Source organism: Rattus norvegicus, chromosome 5, assembly GCF_036323735.1.
Source record: "Rattus norvegicus strain BN/NHsdMcwi chromosome 5, GRCr8, whole genome shotgun sequence".
NCBI classification, from domain to species: Eukaryota; Metazoa; Chordata; class Mammalia; order Rodentia; family Muridae; genus Rattus; species Rattus norvegicus.
The window spans coordinates 126,710,408-126,735,332 of record NC_086023.1 but is presented as its reverse complement, the minus strand read 5'-3'; the positions used below and the strand labels follow the sequence as shown (position 1 = coordinate 126,735,332).

At 50.6% G+C, this 24,925-nt stretch overlaps 1 protein-coding gene across 13 annotated transcripts in view; it reads left to right on the top strand.

Moving 5' to 3' along the window:
- Mroh7 (maestro heat-like repeat family member 7) overlaps window positions 1-24,925 on the top strand; it is a 47,532-nt gene that overhangs the window by 4,848 nt on the left and 17,759 nt on the right. For 9 of the 13 annotated variants that reach the window (XM_039109549.2, XM_039109547.2, XM_039109548.2 and 6 more), the window contains 13 exons: window positions 2,761-2,795; window positions 4,172-5,350; window positions 10,350-10,414; window positions 13,147-13,230; window positions 14,399-14,478; window positions 14,710-14,839; window positions 16,589-16,684; window positions 17,309-17,413; window positions 17,542-17,677; window positions 20,876-20,988; window positions 21,707-21,883; window positions 22,257-22,411; window positions 24,719-24,857. In XM_039109549.2, coding sequence (XP_038965477.1) covers window positions 4,246-5,350; window positions 10,350-10,414; window positions 13,147-13,230; window positions 14,399-14,478; window positions 14,710-14,839; window positions 16,589-16,684; window positions 17,309-17,413; window positions 17,542-17,677; window positions 20,876-20,988; window positions 21,707-21,883; window positions 22,257-22,411; window positions 24,719-24,857 — 2,385 coding nt within the window. In that variant the 5' untranslated portion in view covers window positions 2,761-2,795; window positions 4,172-4,245. The remainder of the gene's footprint in view (window positions 1-2,760; window positions 2,796-4,171; window positions 5,351-10,349; window positions 10,415-13,146; window positions 13,231-14,398; window positions 14,479-14,709; window positions 14,840-16,588; window positions 16,685-17,308; window positions 17,414-17,541; window positions 17,678-20,875; window positions 20,989-21,706; window positions 21,884-22,256; window positions 22,412-24,718; window positions 24,858-24,925) is intronic. The other 4 variants (XM_063287382.1, XM_063287384.1, XM_063287383.1 and 1 more) reach the window with 1 other exon arrangement.

Here is a 24,925-nt window from a genome sequence, read left to right as displayed (position 1 = left end):
GAGATGCACAGTGTATTTTATTTTATTTATTTTTTTGAGATAGGGTCATACTCTCTATAATAGGGTAGCCTGGAACACAGTATGTAGCTCAGGCTGGACTCGAACTCACAGTACTTCTACTTTTGCCTTCCAAGTATAGGTGTGGGCCACCATGCCCGACTTTGTTGTTGTTTGCAACCAGGTCTTAGTAGCCCAATGTGGCCTTGAACTTGTGATCTTCTGTTCTCTTCCTACTGAGCATGGGAATCACAGTGCTGTGCCAGTACTCCAAGCTCTAAGAAGCTAGATCTTAGACGAAGTTTTGTTTGTTTTTAGACAAGGTCTCCCTATGTAGCCCAGCCTATCTAGGGACTCACTGGGTATTACAGGTTGGCTTTGAACTCAAGTTGATCTTTCTACCTCGGTCAACTAGTTCTGGGATTACGGGTGTGCCCTAACGTGCCCAGCTTTTTATTAAACGTTCTCTCTCTCTCACACAGTAGCACACTCATATAGAGATCGCTGAAACAGGAACATTCTGGAAGGCTACGTTAGGACTTTGGTTGTGGTGCTGGTGTTACATACACATGAATATATCCAAACTCATCAAAATATGCACGTGAAACAAACACCACATTTCTTTTTGTAAAGCAAGGTCTTGTGTAGCCCATACTGGCTTTGAAGTCCAATCTTCTGCCTCTGCACCTCTCAAGTGCTGGGATTACAGATGTGTGACTGTCTCTGCTCCTCTTTCTGTTAAAGATTAATTTAAAAAATATTTTATGCAAATGGATGTGTTGCCTGAATTTTGTTTGTACCGTGTGTGTGTGAAGTGTCTGTAGAGGCCAGAGGAGGGTGTCAGATCATCTGGAACCGGAGTTAGAGATGGTTCTGAGCCGCCATGAGGGCACTGAGAATCAACCCTTTGGAAGATATCCAGTCAGTCTCTTGACTGCTGAGCTGTGTCTCTAGCACTGCTGTCCTCCCCCTCCCCGCACACCCCCTCTCCCCCCTGCTGCCCAGATTTTTTTGAGGAAGGGTTTCTCTAAGATTCTTGTGACTGGCCTGGAACTCGCTTATGTAGACCAGGCTGGCCTGGAACTCACTGAGACCGCCTGCCTTTGCTTCCCAGATGCCAGGATTAAAGGCATGTGCATCACACCCTGTTTCCCTCCTCTCCTCTCGATGAGCAATTCAGTGTAGTGGAGGGCAAGCCTTACACTCTCAGGACTCTATGAAGACGTGTTTTCCTGTGGCAGGATGGAAGAGGAGGGCTGAGGGAGTAGAAATATGTCAGTGAGAGTTGATCTGTCCTGTCAACCTGGTCTTTGGAAAAGGGAGGGAAAGCCAGGCTTGAGACTGTCTGTCTGCTGGGCCCAGGTCCTACTTACTGCCTTACAGGTCATACTAGTCTGTATTACTCCAGGTCAAAAATGCCTCCCTTTGGGGCTGGGGATTTAGCTCAGTGGTAGAGCGCTTACCTAGGAAGCGCAAGGCCCTGGGTTCGGTCCCCAGCTCCGAAAAAAAGAACCAAAAAAAAAAAAATGCCTCCCTTTGATAACTATGGTGTGCGCGCGCACGCGTGTGCACGAGCGCGCGCGCACACACATACATACACACACACACACACACACACACACACACACACACACACACTCACAATGTGTTTATGAGATAGGGGAAAAAAAGGTGCCGAGTGAAGTGTAGGTCTTTCATCAAGTAAAAGGAGGAAAAATTATAAGTACAAAATCAAGACCAGGGCTTTGGCAAGGGACTTAACATCCAGGAGCCCAAACGTTTTCAACTCCTTGATTACAGGTGAAACAGATTTTGGAGGCAATAGTAAGGCTATTCTTCCTGCTTTGTAGGCATCAGGTATTAGGAGTTAACATGGCTCCCCCTGGCACCAAGGTCCTGACTGTCACAGCTTTTAGCAAAGGGGAATAGAAATATTCCTTTTAATAAAAGAAAGCCTTCTGCAGGCTCACACGCCCTGCCAGAAACCATAAGGTCTCTATAAGACAGGGAACTATTGAACTATTGAAGGGCACGGAGCTGCTGGGGAAAAGCCTCCTGCCCAAACCATTCGCTCACACTAGTAAGAGGAGCTGATCTGTTAACTTGGGACCACATGACATCAGGTGTATATGGCCCTTCCAAAGCCAAGCCATTTAGACGCAGGTTGGTGGAATGAACAAATGATCCAGGAGCCAGTATGCGAGTGAATAAGAAGTGAACGGGGAAGAAAGGGAGCTAGTGAAGGAGTGGACGAGCACAGCAACGTTGAAGAAGGCAAACTGAGAATTCAAGCTGGATCGCGTGCTCTCTGTGTGCAGGTGCTATGGCAGACACCACAGAAGCCAGCAGTGAGCCAGGCAGAGATGGTGCTTGTGGGCATCGAGTTTCTTGCCTAGTGGGGAAGCCAAGATGTGTGTGCTAGGAGAGGAGAAGCCAGCAGGATGGTCTGAGAGCTGACAGGCAGCCCCCACCTGTTTAGGGAACCTTCAAGGGTGAAGATTTAAGTGGTAGATGGGGTGGGGAAATGGAAGAGAGGAGCCCAGCCTGTGGGAGACCCAGACCTGCAGTTGTGGAGTGGGAGATGAGGGGGGTTTTTCAGGAGGGCCATGCAGGGTGATACAGAGGACCCCTTTAGGTGCTAACAACTGGAGACTCTGTTCTAAGGACAATAGGAAGCCATAGTTTAGCCGGTGGGTGGGTGGCATAGAGATGGTCTTGGTCTCTCTTGCCCTGACAGGATTTCTTTTTTTTATGCCTTTCTAGGGGCCCACTCCTGCTTAAGAACACCATGCTGTCTGGTGAGCTGCTCTTACAGATCCTATGGGGGAGGGTGGCCGGGAGGTGGGATCAGATGCCAGGAGATTGGGGAATTCACCCACAGTTAGATTGGTGGGCGAGTAGGTTCCGTTTTCCTGACTGTTGCACGTTCTCTTGCCAGGTTGTAGAATGGATGTTCTGCCTTTGAGACTCTAGGCTGTGAGCACATGCAGAATAGTTTTAATGACTTATGGGCTTGTCCTGAGACTCAGGGATCCTTGTTGGTACTGAGGTCACATGAGCTTGGCTGAGAATCAGATAACCCATACTGAAGGGTTTTTTTTTTTTTTCTGATTTAATTTTTACTTTTTTTCCCCTCAGAGCTGAGGACCAAACCCAGGGCCTTGCGCTTCCTAGGCAAGAGCTCTACCACTGAGCTAAATCCCCAACCCCCTAATTTTTACTTATATGAGTGCACTGTAACTGTCTTCAGACACACCAGAAGAGGGCATCAGATCTCATTGCAGATGGTTGTGAGCCACCATGTGGTTGCTGGGAATTGAACTCAGGACCTCTGGAAGAGTAGTGGAACTATCTCTCCAACTCCCCCATAACAAAGTTTCTTATTCTCATTCAACCTGTAAGTGGGGGAGATTGCTCATTGGCCCGTTTATTGTGACCAGCTTGTGTGCTGGGCACTATCTGGGAGTTAGAGATGCTCCGGAATCCAGGATACCCACAGTTCCCTCCTCCTCTCACCTCGTTCTTTCTCTTCCCATTCTCTCCGTTTCCCCCTCTTCCCCTTCCTCATGTTCTGTTCTCATTTACATTTTTGGAGATGGATTAGTGTGAACTAATAGCCCAGGCTGGCCTTAGACTATCCTCCTGCTTCAGCCTCCCAAATGCTGGGGTTATAGGTAGGAACCACCATGTCTGGCTAGAATAACTGCAGCTTTTTTTTTTTTTTTTTTTTATTAACTTGAGTATTTCTTATATACATTTCGAGTGTTATTCCCTTTCCCGGTTTCCGGGCAAACATCCCCCTCCCCCCTCCCCTTTCTTATCGCTGTTCCCCTCCCCATCCTCCCCCCATTGCCGCCCTCCCCCCAACAATCTAGTTCACTGGGGGTTCATAACTGCAGCTTTTGACACCGAGAGCTTGTCTCTGACAGGGCTCAGTCAGTCATTAGTATGAAGGGGGTAAGAATTATGGTAGGAGAGCTGAGCTTGGCAAGGGATAGCGGGAGGTACCAAGCCACAGGCCATGCATGTGTTCAGGACATGAGGTGGTGTGGAGCAGGATGTGGTTAGGTGGTCCATGCCAGGGAACGAAGAGAGAGGGAGGGGACTGGAGAGGCCCTCATCTAGGACAGGCATAGGACAGGTGTTAGCAGGCTGTGTTCATTTTCTCTCTCAGGAGTGCTACAGGGAGCCCCACAGTCAGCAGCTGGAGAAAAGGGACAGTGGCCTTGAGAGGCCTCCAGACTGGACATGGCCCTGAGTCGGGGTACTAGTCTCATTCTCCATGAAGACCCCGAGAAGACACCAAGTCCTAACTCCTGTGAGGTTCCAGGAATAATGTCCAACACCACACCTAGGCCCACCCCAGACCTGACCCTTGCTCCTCTCCCAGCACATGGCGTGGCTCTCGCTCCAGCCCTTCATCCAGCCCTGAGTCCTGACCCAGAGGGAGTCTCTGGCCCAGTGCCTAATGACATCTCCAACCCCAATGCCAGTGGGGCTGCGACTCCATCCTCCATCCAGATCAACACTGCAGACACTGATGACCAGAGTTTGGACCACACCCCCAAGCCCAACTTGGCAGGCACTCTCTGCCCAGACTCACAACCAGTTCCAAGCCTCAGCTCTACCCAGGCCACTGTTTTGAGTCCAGAGAATTCTATTAAGCCATTGTCTGAGGATATCCCCAAGTCCTTCTCAAGCAAGGTTTTTGGTTTGGGTCAGAGTAACTCTAATCCTTCCAGGCCTGAGCCAAACCTATATATCAGGGCTCTTTCCAGAGAAGCCTTGGTCCGGAGTCACACTATCTCCAGGCAGAGCTCACAGACGCCTCTTCTTCTCCCCTCTAACACGTCTTTGGATCGTCTGCACTCTGGGAACATCTCCAAGGTGAACTTGGGCAGAGCTCAAAACTCAAATGAGGCCATCACATTGACTTCACACACTATTTTTGCATCTGTTTCTAAAGAAGCCTTGAGTGCATCCTGGAACACAGGTTCCAAGGGGTCCGTCAATGTGACTTCCAACAGCCAACCCAGGTCTGGCTTAAATGTGACAGTCACCCATGCTTCACATGTCAGCCTGATTCCTGGATCCAGCGAAGGTCTCAGCCTGCACTCCAGTGCCCAAGTACCCAACTCCACTCTCTCTCCATCTTCCTGCATGACACTGATCATGGGCTCTGAGTCTCTGAGCATGGACTCCAGCTTCGTGGTGACTGACACCTCCACCCTGACCCTGAGCAGCCATCGGGATTATTCTGAGGACAACAGCATCCGCACCATGCCCCTGGAGGAAAATCTGGGAAAGTGGGACAGCCTGCAGGGTGTCACAGCTTTCCGAAGCCCTCCTGAGGGTGAGTAAGGAAAAGGAGGTAGCCTTGAAGGACTATAATTCAGAACCATGTGAATGTGGGAAGGGCAGTGGAGAGGAATAAGAAGGGAGCCTCTGGCTGTTATAGCACAGTGGTAATCACCATGTCCTCTAGCCAGCATCTTGGCCAACTGCATGACTTGGGAGTTACTCAGACTTCTTGGGTGTCAATTTCTTTAACTGTAATATGATAATCCTTTTTTTTTTCTTTTTTGGACAAGGTCTCACTGTGTAGCTCTGAGTGACCTGGAACTCATAGAGATGCTCGGCTTCTGTCACCTCAGTGCTGGGATCAAACATGTGTGCCACTGGGCAATGGTCCTTCCAGTCTATCCAAATCCTGAGCCCACTCACTGGTCATATGCCCCATTTAAAATGTCTTCCATTTTCTTTATAAATGTCAACCCTTACTCCTAGGCTAAAGTTTGACCAGAGGAGCAGGGAGACTCTGGGCTCTGCTCTGTCGCCTGTGTAGAGATTTGAGGAGTCTGCTCAGGCCCTGACCTCAGAGCCTACAGCTCCCTGCTGATATGCAGGAGGTCTGTGCAGTACAATCTCGCAGTTGGTAGTTCTCTCAGTTCTCCCATATTTTATGGGGACAGGGTCACATGTAGCCCAGGCTGGTCTGAAACTTGCTACATTCTAGAGGATGAACCTGAGCTCCCGATTCTCCTGTCTCAACATTTCAAGTGGAGCGATTACAGGTGTGGCCACCACATCTGGAGTAATCAATAATTTTTTATGTTTCTGCACCAATGCCATATTGTGATGTGATGTGATGTGATGTGATGTGATGTGATGTGTGTGTGCATGTGTGTGTACAGAGGTCAACCTCAGGGGTCTCTCCTTATGAGCCATTCACCTTGTGTTTTGAGACCACCAGGATCCCTTGGCCAGGAGCTCACTGAGTAGGCTAGGGGCTGGCTGGCTAGGCAGCTCCAGGGATTGACCTGTTTCTGACTCCCCAGCACTGAGATTACACACACAGACTACCATATTGACTTTTTACATGGTCCTGACGATTGAACCCAGGTCCTCGTGGTTGTATGATAAGCGCTTTACTGACTAAGCTATCTCCCCAAACCCCATATTGTGATTCAAAGAAATTGACTTCTAGGCCTAGTGGTCCAAGGCCGTGATCTTGGCACTTAAGAGATGAAGTTGGAGAGAGCAGGACTGTGTGGCCTGCCTGCGTTATATAGCAAGTTCAGGGTTTCTAAGTTGAACACATTGCCTGTGTGGCCAGGAATCCCCTTCTACCAGCTGAGGCTGAGGTTACTAGCAGGCCACCTAGTCTCCTTGTATGCATGTGCTAGGGATCTGAACCCAGGAAGTGCTCTATCCATGAAGCCATCTCCAGCCCCTTAATGTGTTTAAAACGATTTTTTGAAAGCTTACAGAACAGTTGAAGACACATTAAAATCTTTCGTTTTTGAATCACTTGTTTGTAAGCTGCCAAATGACGCCCATCACCCCTAAATGTTCAGCACGTTTCTTTTTTTTTTTTTTTCCTTTTGGTTCTTTTTTTCGGAGCTGGGGACTGAACCCAGGGCCTTGCGCTTCCTAGGCAAGCGCTCTGCCACTGAGCTAAATCCCCAGCCCCAGTTCAGCACGGTTTCTTCCCAAAAAGCACACAACGTGAAGACCGTAAACAAGGCATTGATGTTATGTCATGTCGCTCCGCTGAATTCTCACACCTTACTGTGAGAAGTGCCACTCTCTTGCACCGTACCTTAGCCCATGTTCCAGTTCAGAGTCTTGAGATCCTGTCTGGCCTGCCCCATCTCCCTGGTCTTCCCTGCCTTTCATTTCCTTGATGCATGTAGGGTCGTGGATAGCTCTTCCTAAGATGCTGGTCCTGGGCCAGATCATTTGGTAGAAATGGCCGTATGACACATTGGCTTTTCTCACTGGGACACCTCTGGCGGCTCATGGTCTTGATTTTTTTTTTTTAACTCTGAAAAGTGAATTTATTTTAAAAAGTTTTGCTAACACTTTGTAAATTTCAATAATTTCCTCAAGTCTAATAATAGTAAACTTAAGTTTCATTTCCTAAATGCTTCTGTGTTAATCAAAAGAACCGATTAAATGTTTTCAAAGGAGTCAACAAACTGCCAAGCCTAGAAAAAGGGGAATGCTAGTGTCACAGACCTCAAGACCTGACAGACACATGAGGTACTTAGACACACACATGCACACGCACATACACACACATACGCACACACATGCACACAGACACACAGACACACAGACACACAGACACACAGACACACAGACACATACACACACACACACACACACACACACACACACACACACACACACACACCAGGCTAGTCCTCTACCCCAGTCTGCTTGTTCATATAACCAAGGTTGCCTTTCCTATCACAGCTTCAGAGGACTCAGTGAGGGGATGCACAAGGTTTAAGAGGGTCTTGTTGTTTCAACAAAATCCCTGGCAAATGTGACTAACAGAACACAGGTTTATTCAAGGGTACAGTTTATTAGAGAAAGGGAGGGAGTCCCAGTGGTCAGAGGCTTGAGGTAGTGGGTCATACTGCATCCACAGGCAAGAAGCAGAGTTGAGACTAGTAGAATATCCTCCAGGGCAGGAATAGATTCAGTCCTCAATGCTGGAGAAAAGGGGGGCACAAAGGGTGATAAATTATTACTCTTGGGTTGCTTTCCTTTTAGTCAGTCTGGAGCCCTAACCGAGTTCCGTCATAGTTCTGCAAACATCTAGTGGGGGTCCTCCCACCTCAGCTAACTCAATCCAATAATCCCTCACAAATGTGCCCAGAAGCTGTGTCTTTAGTGACCGAGGGTTCTGTCAAACTATAAACTATCCCAAGTTTACACCTTATCAGTTTTACACCTAATTATATCTGTTAGGCAATGTCTGTCTATGCTTTGTCCCTGTAGACTCATGGCCATCTCATCATACAGAGCGAGTCCATTCCAACTTCAAAAGTCTACACGGGCTTTAACAGTTTCAATATCATTTAAAAGTCCAAAGTCTTCTGATACTAGAGCTAGTGCCTTAACGGTGACCTTCTATAAAGTTACAGACGAGTTTGAATACACAGTGGCACAAAGTAACTGCTCCCACTCTACAGAGAAGGTGAATGGCAGGAAAAGATCAGACCAGAGCAGGACCAAAGACCAATGGGCCAAATACCAAATCATACAGTTCTATGTCACCTCCGGAGCTCTTGATGGAACACTCTGGGCTCCAAAGGACTCCAGTGGTGGCTTTCTCCAGCATTCAGTACAGTCTTCTCTTGAGTCAGCTCTATTCCTTTTTTCCCCCCATATATTGGATTTTAATTTACATTTCAAATGTTATCCCCTTTCCTGGTTTCCTGTCCGTAACCCCCCTATCCCATTTCTCCTCCCCCTTCTTCTCCCACCCATCCACCCACCCTTTCCTGCCTCCCCACCCCGACATTCCCCTACACTGGGGCATAGAGCCTCGGCAGGACCAAGGGCTTCTCCTTCCATAGGTGCCCAACAAAGCCATCCTCTACTACATATGCAGCTGGAGCCATGGGCCTGTCCATGTGTACTCTTTGGATAGTGGTTGAGTCCCTGGGAGTTCTGGTTGGTTGGCATTGTTCTTATGGGGTTGCAAGCCCCTTCAGCTCCTTCAGTCCTTTCTCTAACTCCTCTGTGGTTTTGATTCTTTCCGGATGCTCACCTTCATCTGATAAGGAGGCTGCCTCCTGCTCTCCACTGAATAGCCATTGCTTTTTCCTTTAAATATCTTGTGAGCTTTTAAAACATAATTATCCCGCTTCTCTGAACTTTCAATGCATGCAGGAGTTTGTGTTGTCTGCTAGTTTAAAAGCTGCAAACCAGTTGCTATCATTAGATACGGTTTCCTTAGTTTGACAAGCAGAACTTCCTACAGGTAAGCATGCATCTTCCTCCGACATACTCCATCCATCTGAGCTCTCTTCCTTGTTTTCTGGTGCCAGATAGCCCAGGCTCACCCCAGACCTCCCTGGAACCTGGCATTTCCCCCAGGAGCCTTGTTGGTTTCAGCAGAGGATGGCAGTTAGAAGCCAATGTCTTGTACCACTTGTGTTCTCTTCCCCTTCGGCTCAGTCCTCCAGCAGCCTCTGGAAGTTCAGGCAAGATCCTCTTTGAGTCCCAGCTTCCCACATCCTGGTGGCTTTGACCCCAGGTGGATAGAGATCTGTTTTCCTCCAGTGTCCCTTTAAACAGAAGGCTTTTATTGGTGGTCCTCAGCTAAGTCCCCATCACCGGTCCTGTCACTTGGTACTTTAGAGGACCAGCACTCCCATGGGCCAAGCTTTGGTTGCAGACCCATCCCTTTTTGAAAAGCAGAGCGGGCAGGGTAAATGCTCACAATTGGGACCCACAGGAAAGACAGGTAGGTGGTCCTTCACTCAAAGCAGCTGACAAAACAGTTGTCAGCCACTGTAACAAGTGTCTATGGACGGGATAAGTCCTGAAGGGCAGGAACAAGTGTTCCGGGAGGATATGTGTGCTCTCTCTTACTGACCCTGGAGGTCAGGAGAGGCCTCTGTGAGGAATGGCAGGCAAGGTGAGGCCTGACAATGGGATCCCTAGGGACTGGGCAAGAAACAACAGCCAGAGTCGAGAAAAGCACTCAACCAGAAGCTTGCCTGGAACTGGACAGAGACCAGTGTAGACATAACCAAGGAGAGAAGAGAGAGCAAGGGAGATAAAGCTGGGGAGATGGACAGGGAGCCTGACCAGGCAGGGCCACCACAGCAGGAAAGACTAATGGCATGGAGTTTCATCGAAGGCTTTGGGGGTTGTGGAGGAGGGGTGGGGGCGGAGTGACACAAGCTGATTTACATTTTCCCAAGCTTTGCTGGTCTGTTGAGAAGTAAGGATGGGAGGGACCCAGTGGGGAGGAGAAATGGGAATATGGCACTCTGAGGACACCACACTCTCTGCCCGCTTTCACTGAATCCGTGACGTGTGCGCAGGAACCTCAGAAGATGCGAAGGCGAATGAGTCAGAGAAGAGAGACCATGACAACGACACAGCTCTGGTAAGCTCCCCTCCCTCTGTTCTCCCCCTAACCGGCTGGCATCAAGCTTGTAGCAATCCCCATGGCTCCACCTCCTGACTGGTGAGACGACAGGTTTGTGTCACCCTACCCAGGCCACAGCCTACTTTCTTCCTGGGAACTCAGAGCTGTCCGACGTCCCGAGTGCTCACCAGCTTCTCTTGTCCATTCACCTCCGTCGTAATTTAGTTTGCATCCCTGTGATGCCCGACGGGACAGTTTAAGGGAGGAAAGGTTTAATTGGGCTCACGGTTTCCCAGGGTTTTCGACATCATCACAGTGGAGAAGGCAGGACAGAGCAGCCCGGTTTATGGCAGTGGGAGTGTGTGTCAGAAACTGCCCATCCGGAAGAGCAGGAAGCAGTGACAGTGAGGCAGGAAGTGAGCCGTGTCCCGGAGGCCTCCCCCCAGTGACTGGCTTCTGCCATTCAGACCCTACCTCCTAAAGGACCCTCGGCCTCTCCTAATAGCATCACGTCTGGGGTGGGGACATTCCAAACAGGAGCACGTGGGGGACATCTCAGATTCCAATCACAGCAGTCTCTCCCGTAGAGTCTTCCAGGAGCCGGGAAGCATTGCCTGTCTAGTAGCAGAGCAGTGCTTGGCACAGAGTAGGTTCTGAATAAACGTATTTAACCACGGAGGGACTTGTGGGAGGGGCTCTGGAAGGTACAGAAAAGCTAGAAATAGCTTTACTGAATAAATAATCATGCCCAACCCAGGTCTGGGCCGCGCAGCAGAGATGGCCAGGTCAGTAGGGGCAGACATGAGCTTGACTCAAATGTGGATGTGGTCATGAATGAGGATGTGAGTGAGCCCGGGAGTCAGGAGCAGCCTTCACATCTATAGAACGGGAGTCGAAGTGAGGACCTGTCCGATGCAAGCTCAGTGCCAGTATAGGGAAGGCAATGACTGCCTCCATTCAGAGAGCTAATCCCAACTGCAGGCACAGACTAGCAACCTGACATTCCAGTCTGCAGAAATAGACCTTTTCTCTTATTCTTTTTTTTTAAAGATTACACACACACACACACACACACACACACACACACACAGTAGCTGTCTTCTGACACACCAGAAGAGGGCATCGGATCCCATTAGAGATGGTTGTGAGCCACCACATGGTTGCTGGGAACTGAACTCAGGACCGCTTGCAGAGCAGTCGGTGCTCTAACCATTGAGCCCTCTCTCCAGCCCTGTCTTATTCTTGTTACTCAGAACTCAGCCTGAATGTCCACTCACGTGAGCAGCCGTCTCTGGCGAGTCATTCTCGGTTGGTCCCCTTCCGCCTTTCTGAACTGGGATTAATAACCCATTGCAGCTCAGCTCAGTCGATGCTGGGAGAGGGGTAAGGATTCAGGGGGTTACCTTCTCCTGGCCGCAGTTCGACTGAGCTCAGCTGGGTGGTTCATCTGTTCTACGTTGCACAGGCAACACTTTGGAGGCTGAAACTCGATTGTCCCTTTCTTGCCAGGCCCCCTCTCTGCATGGGCTCCTTGCTCCTTAGATTAGCCTGGGTTTCCTTCTGGCAATGGTGTCTGGGTTCCAAAGAGGGAAAGCATGTTCTGGGACAAACCCAGACATTCATTCCTTCTACAACAATCGGGTGGCTGGACCTGGAGGAGATTTGTCCACTGATAGGATACATTCAAAAGAACTTGAGGCCATCATTATCCTTCCATATTCTGTATCAGAGCAAGGTAATTTTCCCCTTCACTGTGTAATGTTAAGTGATTCCTTTTTATGGGCTCTTGTCTTCCTCCTTTAGATGATGGGGATAATGGATTGACACAGGCTAATGTGCTCTTCTTTCTCTCAAGTAGCAGAAGTATCGTGTGATTAGACTTTACTAAAAGACTTAGAAGCAGTGTTACTGATGGTAGAATTTCAGGTTGAGGTGTATGGATCCTTTCTGTCCCTTGGTTGGTTAGTGAGGGAGAGGTGCTTTGTAGCCCTTCACATCTGCTCCTCCAAATGCAGGGCGCAGGAGCCATCATCCTCCTACCTCACCGTCAAGGTTTCCCACCAATCTTCATCCACCCAAACGCCCCCTGCAGAAAGATGTCCCTTTCCTTGGGCTGTGATCGTTTTAATTGTCAGTTTGATAAAATCAAGAATCACCCGGGAAGAGAGTTTCAAGGAGAGATTGCCTAGGTCATGTGCATATGTCTGTGAGGGATTGTCTTGATATTATCAGTTGAGTCATGAATCCCCACCCACTGTGGGTAGTACCATTCCCTAGGCAAGAGATCCTGAACTGTCCCAAGGATGGAAAAAGTGACCCAGCGCCTGACTACATGCATTCTTTGTTCTCTGCTCCTTGACTGCGGGTGTCACGTGACCACTAGTCTAAAGCTTTCATCCTGTGACTTCTCCACCTCTATGTAGGGTCTCCTTACGTAGCTCTGGCTGTCCTGAAACTCACACTGGAGGCCAAGCTGAATTCAATTCACAGAAACCCGCCTGCCTCTGCCTCCAAAGTGCTGGGATTAAAGGCATGCCCCACTCTGCCAGGTTGTGTTGGGGGGTGTTTGATCACAGCAACAGGAACCAAACCGAGACATGAGCCAGTGCCGGGGTTGGGTGGCTGGGGAAGAGCTACCTCAGTGAGCTGTAGGTGTTGGTTGGTTAGAGGGTGCTGCATACGCTGCCTAAGGGGACGGCAGGACCCAGTGGCAGTCTCACTGAGTGGTTCTGCTTCCCTCTGGCCTGAAGGTAGAGAACATCATCTCGTACCAGAAGAATCAGGACGAAGTGGAAGTGACAGGAGAAAAGGAGACAACTGTGAAGATGATGATGGTACGGGAGCCGTAGGTGGGACTGCGGTCCTGGGGTGGAGTTCTGAGGGTGACAGCTGGGGTGAGTTGGGAAGAGGACAGGGACAGGAGGGCAGGCACTTCGGACTCGAGGCTCAGTTCTACCCACTTCTCACTGCCCACACCCAACAAGAGGGAGTATGGACAAGTTATTTCCCTCCTCTGAGCCCCACTTTCCGCATCTTACAAATTTGTGTGCTTATGCCCGCGTCTTTGCTTGTGGGAAGACGCAACCCAGTGGCTAGTCTATTGTGTGGTCTGTGCAGCTTCGAACAGTTATCATTCCCTATTCCCTCACCCGACCCCCCCCCCCGAAACCCCGCCTGATGGCAGCTTCAGAAGATTCCTAAAGCAGTCTCCTCTTAGTGACTCACACAGACAACCACGGAGGCTTACATAGTTATATTCAGTTTTGTGAACCTGAGAGAGAGAGAGAGAGAGAGAGAGAGAGAGAGAGAGAGAGAGAGAGGTTAGGGGGCTAGCTCAAACAGCAGTGTTTGCCTCACGAGAGGGTTCCTGAGTTTGAACCCCAAAACACACACGAAAAACAGTCATGGTGACACACATTTATAATCCCAGTGCTGAGAAGACAGAGACCGGCTCTCTGGCCAATCGGACTAGTCTAACAGACTAGTTTTGGATCCTAGCAAGATCCCTTGCCTCAGAAACCAAGGCTCCTGAATAATGATACCCTTTGGCCTCTGCACACATGTGCATATGAACACACACACACCTTGCATACATATCTGCCCATACATGCTACATTACAAAACTGACACTCATTGAACCTCTACTGTGTGTAGGAATTAGATACGAAGCAAAAAAATAGGACATTTGAGGGATTTGATTAGACAGCTCTCAAGGCCGTGCCTGGAGCTTCTTACTCGGGTCAGTTCCATGGTTCAGCTGTCAGTCACCAGAAGGGCACCATGGGAATTATCCTCATTGTTCTCTCTATCCGAAAGACACAGGTCAGAGCAAAGAGTGTTTCCAGTGGTCTTGAACTGGGCTTGACATTGATCTGGGCAGAAAGCTGGCTCTCCTACCTGTCCCGTGGGAGAGTGTGCCCAGGCCAAGGACCCCATGGCCTACTGTCAGAGCCTGGAAGTCAGCTACGACTGGCTCTCACTGTCTCTGTGGTCCCCATCCAGAGAAAGATTCAGGAGGAGCCGCTGGATTCCCTTTTGAGTCCTGCTCGACGGCAGGCCATGGAGATCCTGGCACAGCTGAGGTATCTCTGTCTGCTCTCTTCCAAGCTTTGCCCCTTCTCACAGGCCTGCTCACTCCGAGCCTTCCCCCTCCCCCTGCCCAGTCTCCATGGAGCTGTTGCTTCCACACCCGTGCTCACACCTCAGCGTGCCCTGTGTAATCTCCGGTGGCCTACCTAAGTCATGTGTCCTCTTCCGCACACTGCATCCTGGGGCCCTTCCTCACTCCACACCTGGCATCCCGTCTCTCCCAGTCACACCAAGCCTATCCTGAGCGTGCGGGAGAGGGTAGAGCTGGTGAACACCTGTGTGCGGAGCGTCTTCTCACTGCCCTCGGTGCAGGCCATGCAGGAGAAAGACGAGTCCAAGGCAGAAGTCATCCAGGTGAGTTGGACCCTCCTGGAGGGTCTTTAGCTGTGGGGCCATCCTCAGAAAGGACAAGTCACAGGGATGAGTGGGGACTTTCTATAGATAGCTCCCTTACACCTTGGCTGAGTGGCCTGGAGCAGCTCACCTCGCCAGGGTCAGTCTGAACAGACGCTTGATAGCTACTCAGCAGAAGAGTGAATGATTGCAGTAATGGCCCCCTTAGGAGGGTCCTGTCCACTTGTAAGCCCTGTCCTGTGTCAGGGATATAGACAGATGCTGTAAGGCTGTAGGAAGTGGGCAGGATTGTAGGGTAGTACTGAGGACTGTGCTGTATCGAAGAAGACTGGGGAAACTGGGCAGATCCTGGAGAACAGAACCTCAAAGGGGGGTTGGCAAATGTCTTTAAGCCTCTGCAGACTTAGTCCTGGAGGTACGAGAGCAGGGGATCCTTAGGCATAAGATACAAGGAGAGCTAAAGTCAAGCGGGAGGTTGAATGAGAGGGGGTCCAGCTGTTCAGCTGCCCTTTCTCTCATAGGTATTAGACACGTTCCCCTCCAAATCCCTGTGAGAGTCTTGCAGTAGTGTGAGGGTAGAAGAGATGGATGCCATCAAAGAACCAGTCAAATCCAGAATCTCAGGAGTAGTCAGTGCTGCATGCATAAATTATGGGGTATCAAAGAGAGTATGGGATGAGGGGCACTGTGGAGGGAAGATGGTTTCCTGGAAGAGGGTGGCATAGAGAACCTGTACAGAACCCATACCAACTGCCAGGATGACAAGAAGCGATGTGACTAGAGCCTGCAGGGTGAGACAGGACCTCTGAGAAGCGAGCTGTAGAATGAGAAGGGGTGGGGCCACACAGACAGATAGCCTCTAGGGTCTGGATTCTCACGCTGGTGCCCTGAGAGGACCCAAGGTAATGGTCAGAAACCTTGCTGTGGAAGGAACAGGCAGCCCTCTTGTAGTTACAAGTATTGCCAGCAGAGGGCAGTGGTGTCTAACAAGCTGGGCAGTAGAAAGGAAGTGGGAGGTAGCGGTGGTAGGGCTTGCTTGACGGTTGTGGTGTAACCCTAAGGGCCGCTGGAATCAGGGAAGACTCCAGTGTAGAATCATAAAGGGGTTAGACTTGGGAAGTCCACCTAAGGAGAGGACATAATAAAGACGAGGGTCTTGCCAGAGCTGATAGAAACCACCACTCAGCCTTGTCTGTGCTTATAAGGCAAATTCAGGACTGGTATGGCCAAATGGGGAGGAATCTGGGCAGAGGGGACACAGCTTCCCTAAGGGTAGCTCGGGGATCTACGTGGGCCTAGAAGAAACTGTTCAGCCAAGAAGCGGAACACCTTTGAGAGAAGAGCCTGATTGGCCTGGCAGCTCTTCAGCTTTAACAGTCTTTGGAGACTTGGCTTTTTAGGACTCTTTGTTCCTTGCCCTGTGACCTTGGATAAGGATTCCTGGATTGGTAAATGAGAAAAACAATTCAAAGACAAAATGATGGGAGGATGCTCAAATTACAGGCACTCGTCTGCCTTGTGTTAGGCAATGAGTGCCTGGCGTCTCTTTCTCCTCCCCTCTGGTAGGAAGTCCAGGGACACTAATCCCCAATTTGTTGCTAAAGAAATTAGGTGAGGCACAGAGGAGGGCCCAGAAAACAGCTTTTATGTGTCCAAGTGCATCCTCCTCTTGAACCCCCCAACCCCGGGGTGTCGGGCTGGAGGCTGTGCTGGGGGCTCCCAGCAGCTCTGTCCTCCTCCTGTCCACAGACACTTTACCACCAGACCTTGGATTCCTTGCAGAAACTTCTGAATGCCCTCTTTATTGAAGACCCCACTCCTGCTGGGCTGAAGAGCATCCTGGAGGTGCAGGGCATGGAGGCTGGGGAGGGGGAGGAAGGGAGAGGGAAATAGGGAAATGGCTTCATACAACTGGGAAGTGAACCCTGAGAGTGATGTCATCTTAAGCCGGTGCCCTGCTTCTGTGCTGTATTTTATGTTGTTTTACTTAGTTTTTGGGTAGCATTGAGGATTGGACCCAAAAACCCTTGTACCTGCTAGGAAAGGACTCTACCTCTGAGCTGCGGTAAAGGCTCGCTTCTTCTTTTCCAGTTTATCTGTGCACAATGTCACACTGAACTGCCCAGTACTGCCTCGAACTTTTGATCCTCTTGTCTCAGCTTGCCTGAGTCGCTGGGATCATAGGCCTGAGAGTTCAGTCCTTTCGAGGTCTGCTATTCCCCTATAGCTTCCCCCCAACCTACTGCAGCTACTGCTCTTGCCCCACCCCTTTCTCCAAGCTTATCCCTGTCTCTTTCATCTCTCTTCATTGACCCCACCTCTTCCTTGGCTCTGAGTCCTCTTCTCAGAGGAGGAGGAGGACTGTGGCAAATTGCCTTCTTACTTCCTCTGGAAGTTTCTTGCAGGCTTAACCATAGACAGCACGAGCTGTCAGACAATGGTAGCGGAATCTCTCCCTTGTCCCCACAGCCCCTAGGGCCCTGGATGAATTCTGGGAAAGTGCACGAGCGAGCTCGGGCTGTGAACAGCAATGTTTCTGTGTTGAACTATACGCTCGTGACCCTGCCCTTCTTTGTGAGTATTCCTGGAGGGGTAGACACTCCGGTGACTTCTCAGTCGACCCTCTGTGGCTGGGCGGGTAAGTCTTCTTGCTCTGCACTGTGTAGCTACAGACTCCCTCCCTGTGATTGTGACACTAACAGGTATCCTCAGGGTTCCCAACGCTGGGTCTTCTGCTGGGGAGGCTCCTTCTTCGAATTGGGGATCCTGATGAAGAGATCGGCCGGGAAGCTCTGGATGGCATCACCATCCTCTACACCATCTTGGATCTCCAGAAACGTATGCCCAAGTCAGGTCCCTGGCCACTGCACAGCTGGGGAGAGGGGCCATGGTGGTTCAGTTGGGCTGATGGAGGCAGGCATCATGGGTCAGATGGAGATTGGGAGCTGATGGGAAGCTCCTATCTCCATGGAACCAGGGGCAGAGATACAAACCTGCCACTGTTTTTAATGTTTTTTTAAAAAAGATTTATTTATTTAATGTATAATGTAGCTGTCTTCAGGCACACCAGAAGAGGGCATCGGATCCCATTACAGATGGTTGTGAGCCACCATGTGGTTGCTGGGATTTGAACTCAGGACCTCTGGAAGAGCAGTCAGTGCTCTTAACCGCTGAGCCATCTCTCCAGCCCCTAATGTTTGTTTTTAAGATACGATCTTACTCTATAGCTCTGGCTGATCCCCAACTTTTAATCCTCCTGACTTACCTTCTCAGGTACTGGGACTACAGGCACGTACTGCCCTGTGTAGACGGCAGTTCTATCCTGACAGAACTGGCCTTCAGTTAGCTGAGCTTTCCCATATTGTTCCAACCTTATTCTCCTTCCCAGGGCGCCATGTGTACGCAGGCATGATGGCCTGATGCCTTCTTCTCTGGTCTTTTCTACTAGACTGTAATGTCATGAGTGTAAGGCAGGGTTCTCTGGTCTTTCTGAGTCTAGCCATGGGCTGGCATCTGCTATTATTCAGTGACTATGCATGGGAGTTAATGAAGACCAGGTCCTACGTTAGAATCTGGAGCCTGTAAGTGAACGAACGTCCCGAGATTAGGTTTCAGGGAGCTCCTGAGATGGTCTGAGCCTACGGTTCCCAGGGCTGCACAGGTCAGCTGCCTCCGACCGCACACCTTTCTTTCTCCTTAGTCCCGATTCTGTCTCAACCAGGAAACCTCGGCTGGTTTCTTAGTTTCTCCTGGCTCTGGGGGCAGAGTGGCCTGCATATCAGACCTGGCTTTGGAATGGCCTGCATATCAGATCTTGGACTTTCCCAGCTGGCTGACCTCTTCTGTACATTTCTCTGTAGATTTCCTCATCTGTACAGGATTATGGTAGAGTGAAATTCATAGCTTATTGAAATATTAAATGGTATTCTTCATACACGTTACTGGGAAGAGACCAGCTCAGGGTCTTATGTCATAGGCATTCATCAAATAGAACTCTCTTCTCTTCATGTCCCCCGCTTTCTGGGATATGTCTGGGTCCCTGCTCTTTCTCATTTCTAGCATTTGGGGCAATGTTTCTTAAGAGATTCCTCTCCTGGCCTGGAGGCATTCATGGCTCGTAATCGGTGGGCGAAAGGTAGGCTATGATGTGATCAGCCCTAGGACGGGGATTGTATAACTCAAAGTGAGGCTGCCAAAGACGGCTGGAAATGTGTGATACCCAGATTAACTTAATCCACATTCAGTGGACACCGATTAATTTCTAGTGTTATTGAGTATGATCTGTCCTGCTGATATCCAGGTTGAACTGAATGCCTTGTATTCTTTGGGAGAGCCTCAGGCCACAGTGATGCTGGAGAAGGAGAGCATTAGCTTGGGTTGGCCATCTGTGGAAAGTGAAGGGCCTTGCCTGGAACTGGTTCTGCCTGCTCACAGAGTGCTAGCTCCTTTCCTGCCGCCAGAGCATGCTCTGTGTGCTCGCACAGCCTCGGCGAGCCTTTCTCGGGCCCAGGCTTTGTGTAGATTGAGCAAATTCAGGCCTGACTTTGACACAGGCATAGTCCTTAAGTGTGTTTCCTTCCACAGATGACCCAGAGGCCCTCCTCTGTACCAGGCCTTGCTCTAGATCTGGGTATACAGCTTTGAAAAGAGATTCATTAAGCGCCCCTCCCTTTGGCTTACCTTCTCATCGCTAAGAAACAGACAATAGGGGGGTTGGGGATTTAGCTCAGTGGTAGAGCGCTTGCCTAGGAAGCGCAAGGCCCTGGGTTCGGTCCCCAGCTCCGGAAAAAAAAAAAAAAAAAAAAAAAAAGAAACAGACAATAGGCAAAACAAACAGGAAAGCACTGAGGAAGTCAGGCGATAAACTCCAGGGACAGACAGACAGTTTTCAAATGCTCTTGCCAGTACCAGGCACATGCCGGCAATTCCAGAACTGGATGGGAAGTGTAAGGCCATGCTGGACTGGGGACCCTGCCTCTATGAACAAATAATATGGATTAGATATGGTAGTGCACACCCTCAGCACAAAGAGGGTGGAGGCAGAAGGCTCAGGAGTTTAAGCCATCCTCAGCCGAGTAGGGAGTTTGAGGCCAGACTGGATTATGTGAACCTCTGTGAATAAACAAAAGCAAACAAAAGCAACAATAAAAACACGGCCACCGACACAATAGCATCGTATTATAAAGCTGTGGACATTCAGTGGTTTACAGTGCTTACCCATCGTCTGTCAGGACCTGGGCTCCATCTCAGGACAAAGTGGAGGAGGAGGAGGAGGCGGGAGGTGACACACCTTTAATCCCAGCACTCTGGAGGCAGGGGCAGGTGGTTCTCTGTGAGTTCAATGCCAGCCTCCTCTACTGAATGAATTTCAGACCAGCCAGGGCTACATAGTGAGAATCTGTCTTTTACAAAAAGGCTCCTGCAGACCAGAATAGCAGTAACAAAATGAAACAGATAATGCCTTGGGCTGAAGCAGCAGGAACTCTCACACTGCTGCTGGAAACAGGACTGGGAAACTGCCTCGTATATCTTGGGAGGGTGAGCCTGCGCCCACTGTGAGTTCTCTCCTGGCGCATCCCTGGCAGAAGCATGCATAGATTCATCGGGCGGGAGGCATGCAATGTGTTCACAGCAGCACTGTTCAGGGGGCTGGCAGCAGCCAGAGGCACGTGCCAAGTAAGACAGGCATACACGCTGCAGGCTCTCCCAGCACGGAAAGCTGCTCCACACTGGGAATGAAAGAGAGCCAGTGCTGGAGCTGCAGGGTGGAATCAGACACGGGGGCGATGTTATGTGAGTCCATGAATGCAAAGTCCAAAAGCAAAGAACTCTACCGAGGGGTTCAGAAACCAGGGTTAGTGATTGCCCTGGGTGCCGAGAAGAGTCAGAACAGGGGCTTCCGGAGCGCTGTTTGTGTTGCGTCTTGACTTGTTACTAGCTATCTGCATATGTTCACTGTGTGCTGGTAAGTGGGCTTAGTGTACACCTCAAAACAACGGTCAGTCAGGGTTCCTCAGAAGGCTCCTTCTGCTGCAGGGACCAAGAACAAGGAAGAGATCAACAAGAAGGAGCTGTATGAGACCAACAAGCGCTTCCTGGGGCCCTACAACCCTGCCAGCCCGTGCCAGAACATTCTGCGTGTCATCGCGGTGACTACCAGCAGTCCCAGCTCCCAGGCCAGGAGGGGAGGGAACCCAGTTGCCACTAGGAAGGCCACTAGGAAGCATCCTAGGAGGGACGCCTTCTCCAGCTGCACAGCCTTCCTGGGTGCCCTCCTCCCTCCTCCCTGCTCTATGTTCTAGCCCAGTGCTTCTCAACCTGTGGGTCATGACCTCTCTGGGGGGTCGCATATTATCTGTCCTGTATATCAGATATTTATAACTCATAACAGTAGCAAAATTTCAGTTATGAAGTGGCAAAGAAATAATTTTATGGCTGGGGGTCACCACAACAGGAGGTATTAAAGGGTCACAGCACTAGGAAGGTTGAGACCCACTCCACTGGTCTAGCCCATGACTTTGCTATCCCAGGCACTTGCCAACCAGTTCTGGGTGCAGGGGCCACAAATCCCTTGCTTACTTTCCTCCTCTTCCTCCTCTTCCTCTTCCTCCTCTTCCTAAAGTTGGTCTCAGATCCCCGGGCTTGCATAACCTCCAGGCTCCCAAGCAGCTGTGGCTTCAGAAGCTCCTTGGCACCTGGCTATCCCTCTAAGCTCCTCTCCAGTGGCTCTAACATTCACGCCTTAGAGAATGTGTGTGGTGCTTGGCACTGACCTCTGCGAGCTAGGTGGAGTCTGTGCCTCTCTCTATGTGTCTTGGGGGACCTGCCCTACTTGGCAGCATCAGTACATCTGCATCTATGTTTCAGGAATTTGGAGACTTCCTGGGGCCTCAGCAGGTACGGGACCTGCTGCTAGCAGCCTTGGAAGGCCTGAAGGACATTTCTGAGACCCAGGGCAAGGACTCCATCGAGATGATGCAGCTGGCTTCTGAGGTCATGCTCAGCTCAGTGCTGGAGTGGTACCGCCACAGGGCGCTGGAGGTGGTAAGGCCTCTTGGAGGCAGAGTCTGGGATACCCCTAGGTGTGGGAGAGAGCCTCATTCCCAGAAGCCTGCTTATCCTGGGATAGCCTTCCTGCCTGTGGACAGGGCTGGAGCTGAGCAGTGGTCTAGGAAGGAGTCTGCACCACCCCTGAGAGAACCCAGATGGTTGGTAGGAGTGGGTAGATCACTCCCAGGGGAGCAGCAGGCCCCTGGCCCGTCTCTCTTCCCATTTTCCTCCAGCATTGAGCCTCCTCTCCCCTGTCTTTTTGACCCCCTGTTGGTACTCTACCCTAAGTCCTTTCCATCTACCCATCTGCCTCATGCCCCTCTCTGCTTTTCCAATGGGCCTGCCACCTGCTCACGGCTATCTGCAGATCCCAGAAATCATGCAGGGCATCTACATGCAACTGAGTCACATTCAGGAGCCTCGGGCACGTGAAGTGGCTCTGCTGCCCATCTCCTTCCTGGCCAGCTCCTTCATGACTGAGGTTGTGGTGGCTCTGCTCATGTGCCCCCTCCCACTGGACAGGTACCAAGCCAGGACACTCCCGTTCTATACACCTCAAAGGGTTGAGGCAGCCTTGTCCTGGGCTGAGACACTCTTCCTACACAGAGAATCCCTGTCCTCCCCTGCCCCTTCTGCAGCCTGTGGTACTTATGACAGTCAATAGGCACTCTCTCAGCACCGCTGGGTCCGTACTGAGTATCCAGAGTGTCTCATTCCTGACTCAGCCCTGTTCTACAGATGTGAAAACGAGGCTGGGGAGATGTTTCTTGGCTTCCATACCCACTGAGGTGTTGCTAGACTGAGGACCTAGGCTCAGGTCCAGCTGACTCCAAAGCCTGGAGTTCTGGTAGCTGCAGCTGTTGGATAGCTCATACCTTCTGGGCTTCAGTTTTCCTGTAGGAAAACTGTCCCATAGTGTGAGCAGGCGGCCCCTGGCTCACTGCCTCCTTGGAGGTCTGTCTGGGATGGAGAGGAGGCTGGTCAGATGTTAAGTGACATGTCTTTCTTCCTTTAGCCTGTTGGACACAGCCTTTCAGCCCATCCTTTCTCTGAATAAATGAACCAGGGAATCAGCCTCTTAGGATGGTTTGTCTCTGAGTAAATGTGGCATCGTATGCAAAACTGTGCAAGAGGGGTGTGTGTTAATAGGGACAGACAGGTCAGTCAGAGCCAAGATCTGTGGGGATCCTAAGGGCCAGCTATAGAGCCTAAGAAGTTAGCCATTATAGCTGCTCTGCCCACCAGGGGGATTCTCTCTCTGTCTCTCTCTGTGTCTCTCTGTCTCTGTCTCTCTCTGTGTCTCTGTCTCTGTCTCTGTGTCTCTGTCTCCCTGTCTCTGTCTCTCCTCTCTCCTCCCACTTTCCCTCACCGTGTGTGTGTGTGTGTGTGTGTGTGTGTGTGTGTGTGTGTGTGTGTATAGAGGGAGAGGAAGAGGGAGAGAGGGTAGGGTGTGCTTGTTTTGTAGCTCAGTCTAGCCACAAACTCATAGCAATCCCTCTCCCTCCTATTTCAGGTACTGGAATTATATTAGGCCATTTTTTCCCCTTTCCTCTCCTCCTCCCTCTCCTTTCCCTCTTCCCCTTCTCTTTTCCCTCCTTTTCTTCTTCCTCTTCTTTTTCTTTCCCAGTGCTGGGCATCGAACCCAGGGACATGCTATCCAAGTGCTGTACCTCTGAGCCATAGCCCCAGGGGGGCTTGTTTTGTGCTTCACTAACAGTCACTAGATTACCACTAGTCACTAGACCAGCAGTCACTAGATCATCCTGACTTAACTTGATGCCCCTTTTGTGGGTCTGAGATCCAGGCCCCTTCCCTCTTATTCCCTACATGCCTCATTTCCCTCTTCAGGTCTCAGGCCTGGGTCAGGAAGTTAGCTTCCTAGGAAAGGAGGAGACCCAGGGGAGTCACAGGGACCAGAGTCTCCCACATGGGCCTTGTTTTCTGCATCACTTTTTGAGACTAGCCAAGCTACTACAAGGGTCACAATCCCTGGGGACCCATGCTGTGGCTGTCTCATTGGCTCTTACAGTTAATTGATAGTGCCCCCTCATCCAGATGTGATGTACCAAGCAGCCATAAACATGACCATCTTTACCATAAGCAGCGTTGCCTAGCAACATAGTTGAAATACTATCTTTATTGGGTTTCCAGGGGAACAGAGCTGGGAAGTGAGTGGAAGGTTCAGATGCTCCTGTATTCAGGCAAAAGGTTTCATTAACCCTTTAGCTCACTGTCAGCTGCACAGCAGGAATCTCTCCTGGGGCTGCTTGCTCCTCCGGGGTGGGTAGCTTCCTGCAAAGGGCCAGGGGTTGTGCTTCCTGAGAGCCTGTGGTATGGGCAAGACCCAGGCCCCAAAGGGCTCTGTGGCTTCCACTCTGGCCCCTAGAAGGCGGCTTTAAAGACACCCGATGCAGTCTTAGCTAATTAGTAGGAGCAGCATCTTGGGCTGATGGTTTTTAGTCTCCCTGAGCCTCCACTCTGCCTCTGTAAAATGGGAATAACACTCTCTAGAGAAGGCGGTGACTTTGAGCATTTCTAAGTGTCTGCATCCGTATCCGCAGTGATTTGCTTAGTGTCTGCCTGGTGCATGCCGTCGGCTCTAATGAGTGTTTGCTTCGGTAATGCATGAGAACAAAGCACTTGTTCTGAGACCTGGAAGTAAGGTTTTCAATCACTGCCAACTTCCTGCCTCACAGAGAGTGTTTTCGGGATCATTCCTTGTGGGCAAGCTCACGAGGATCATATCACGGGCACTGAACGCCAGCCCCCGAAACCGTTTGTTGTCTGGGGACCCCTGCCCCAGGCAGTACTATCCTCCTTCCTCCTTAGCAATGGGGCGGAGATGTGGAGACAGCTGATACTTCGAAAGCCCAGCTGTGACGTCCGAGACCTGCTGGATCTGCTCCTGACTAGCCTAAAGGAGAAGCCCGTAACCAAGAAGGGTCGGGCCTCCATTGTGCCCCTGGCGGTGAGGACCAGACACCCTGCCTTCCTTCCCTTCCACCCCACTCAGCACAAGCGCTTGCTGGTAGGGCC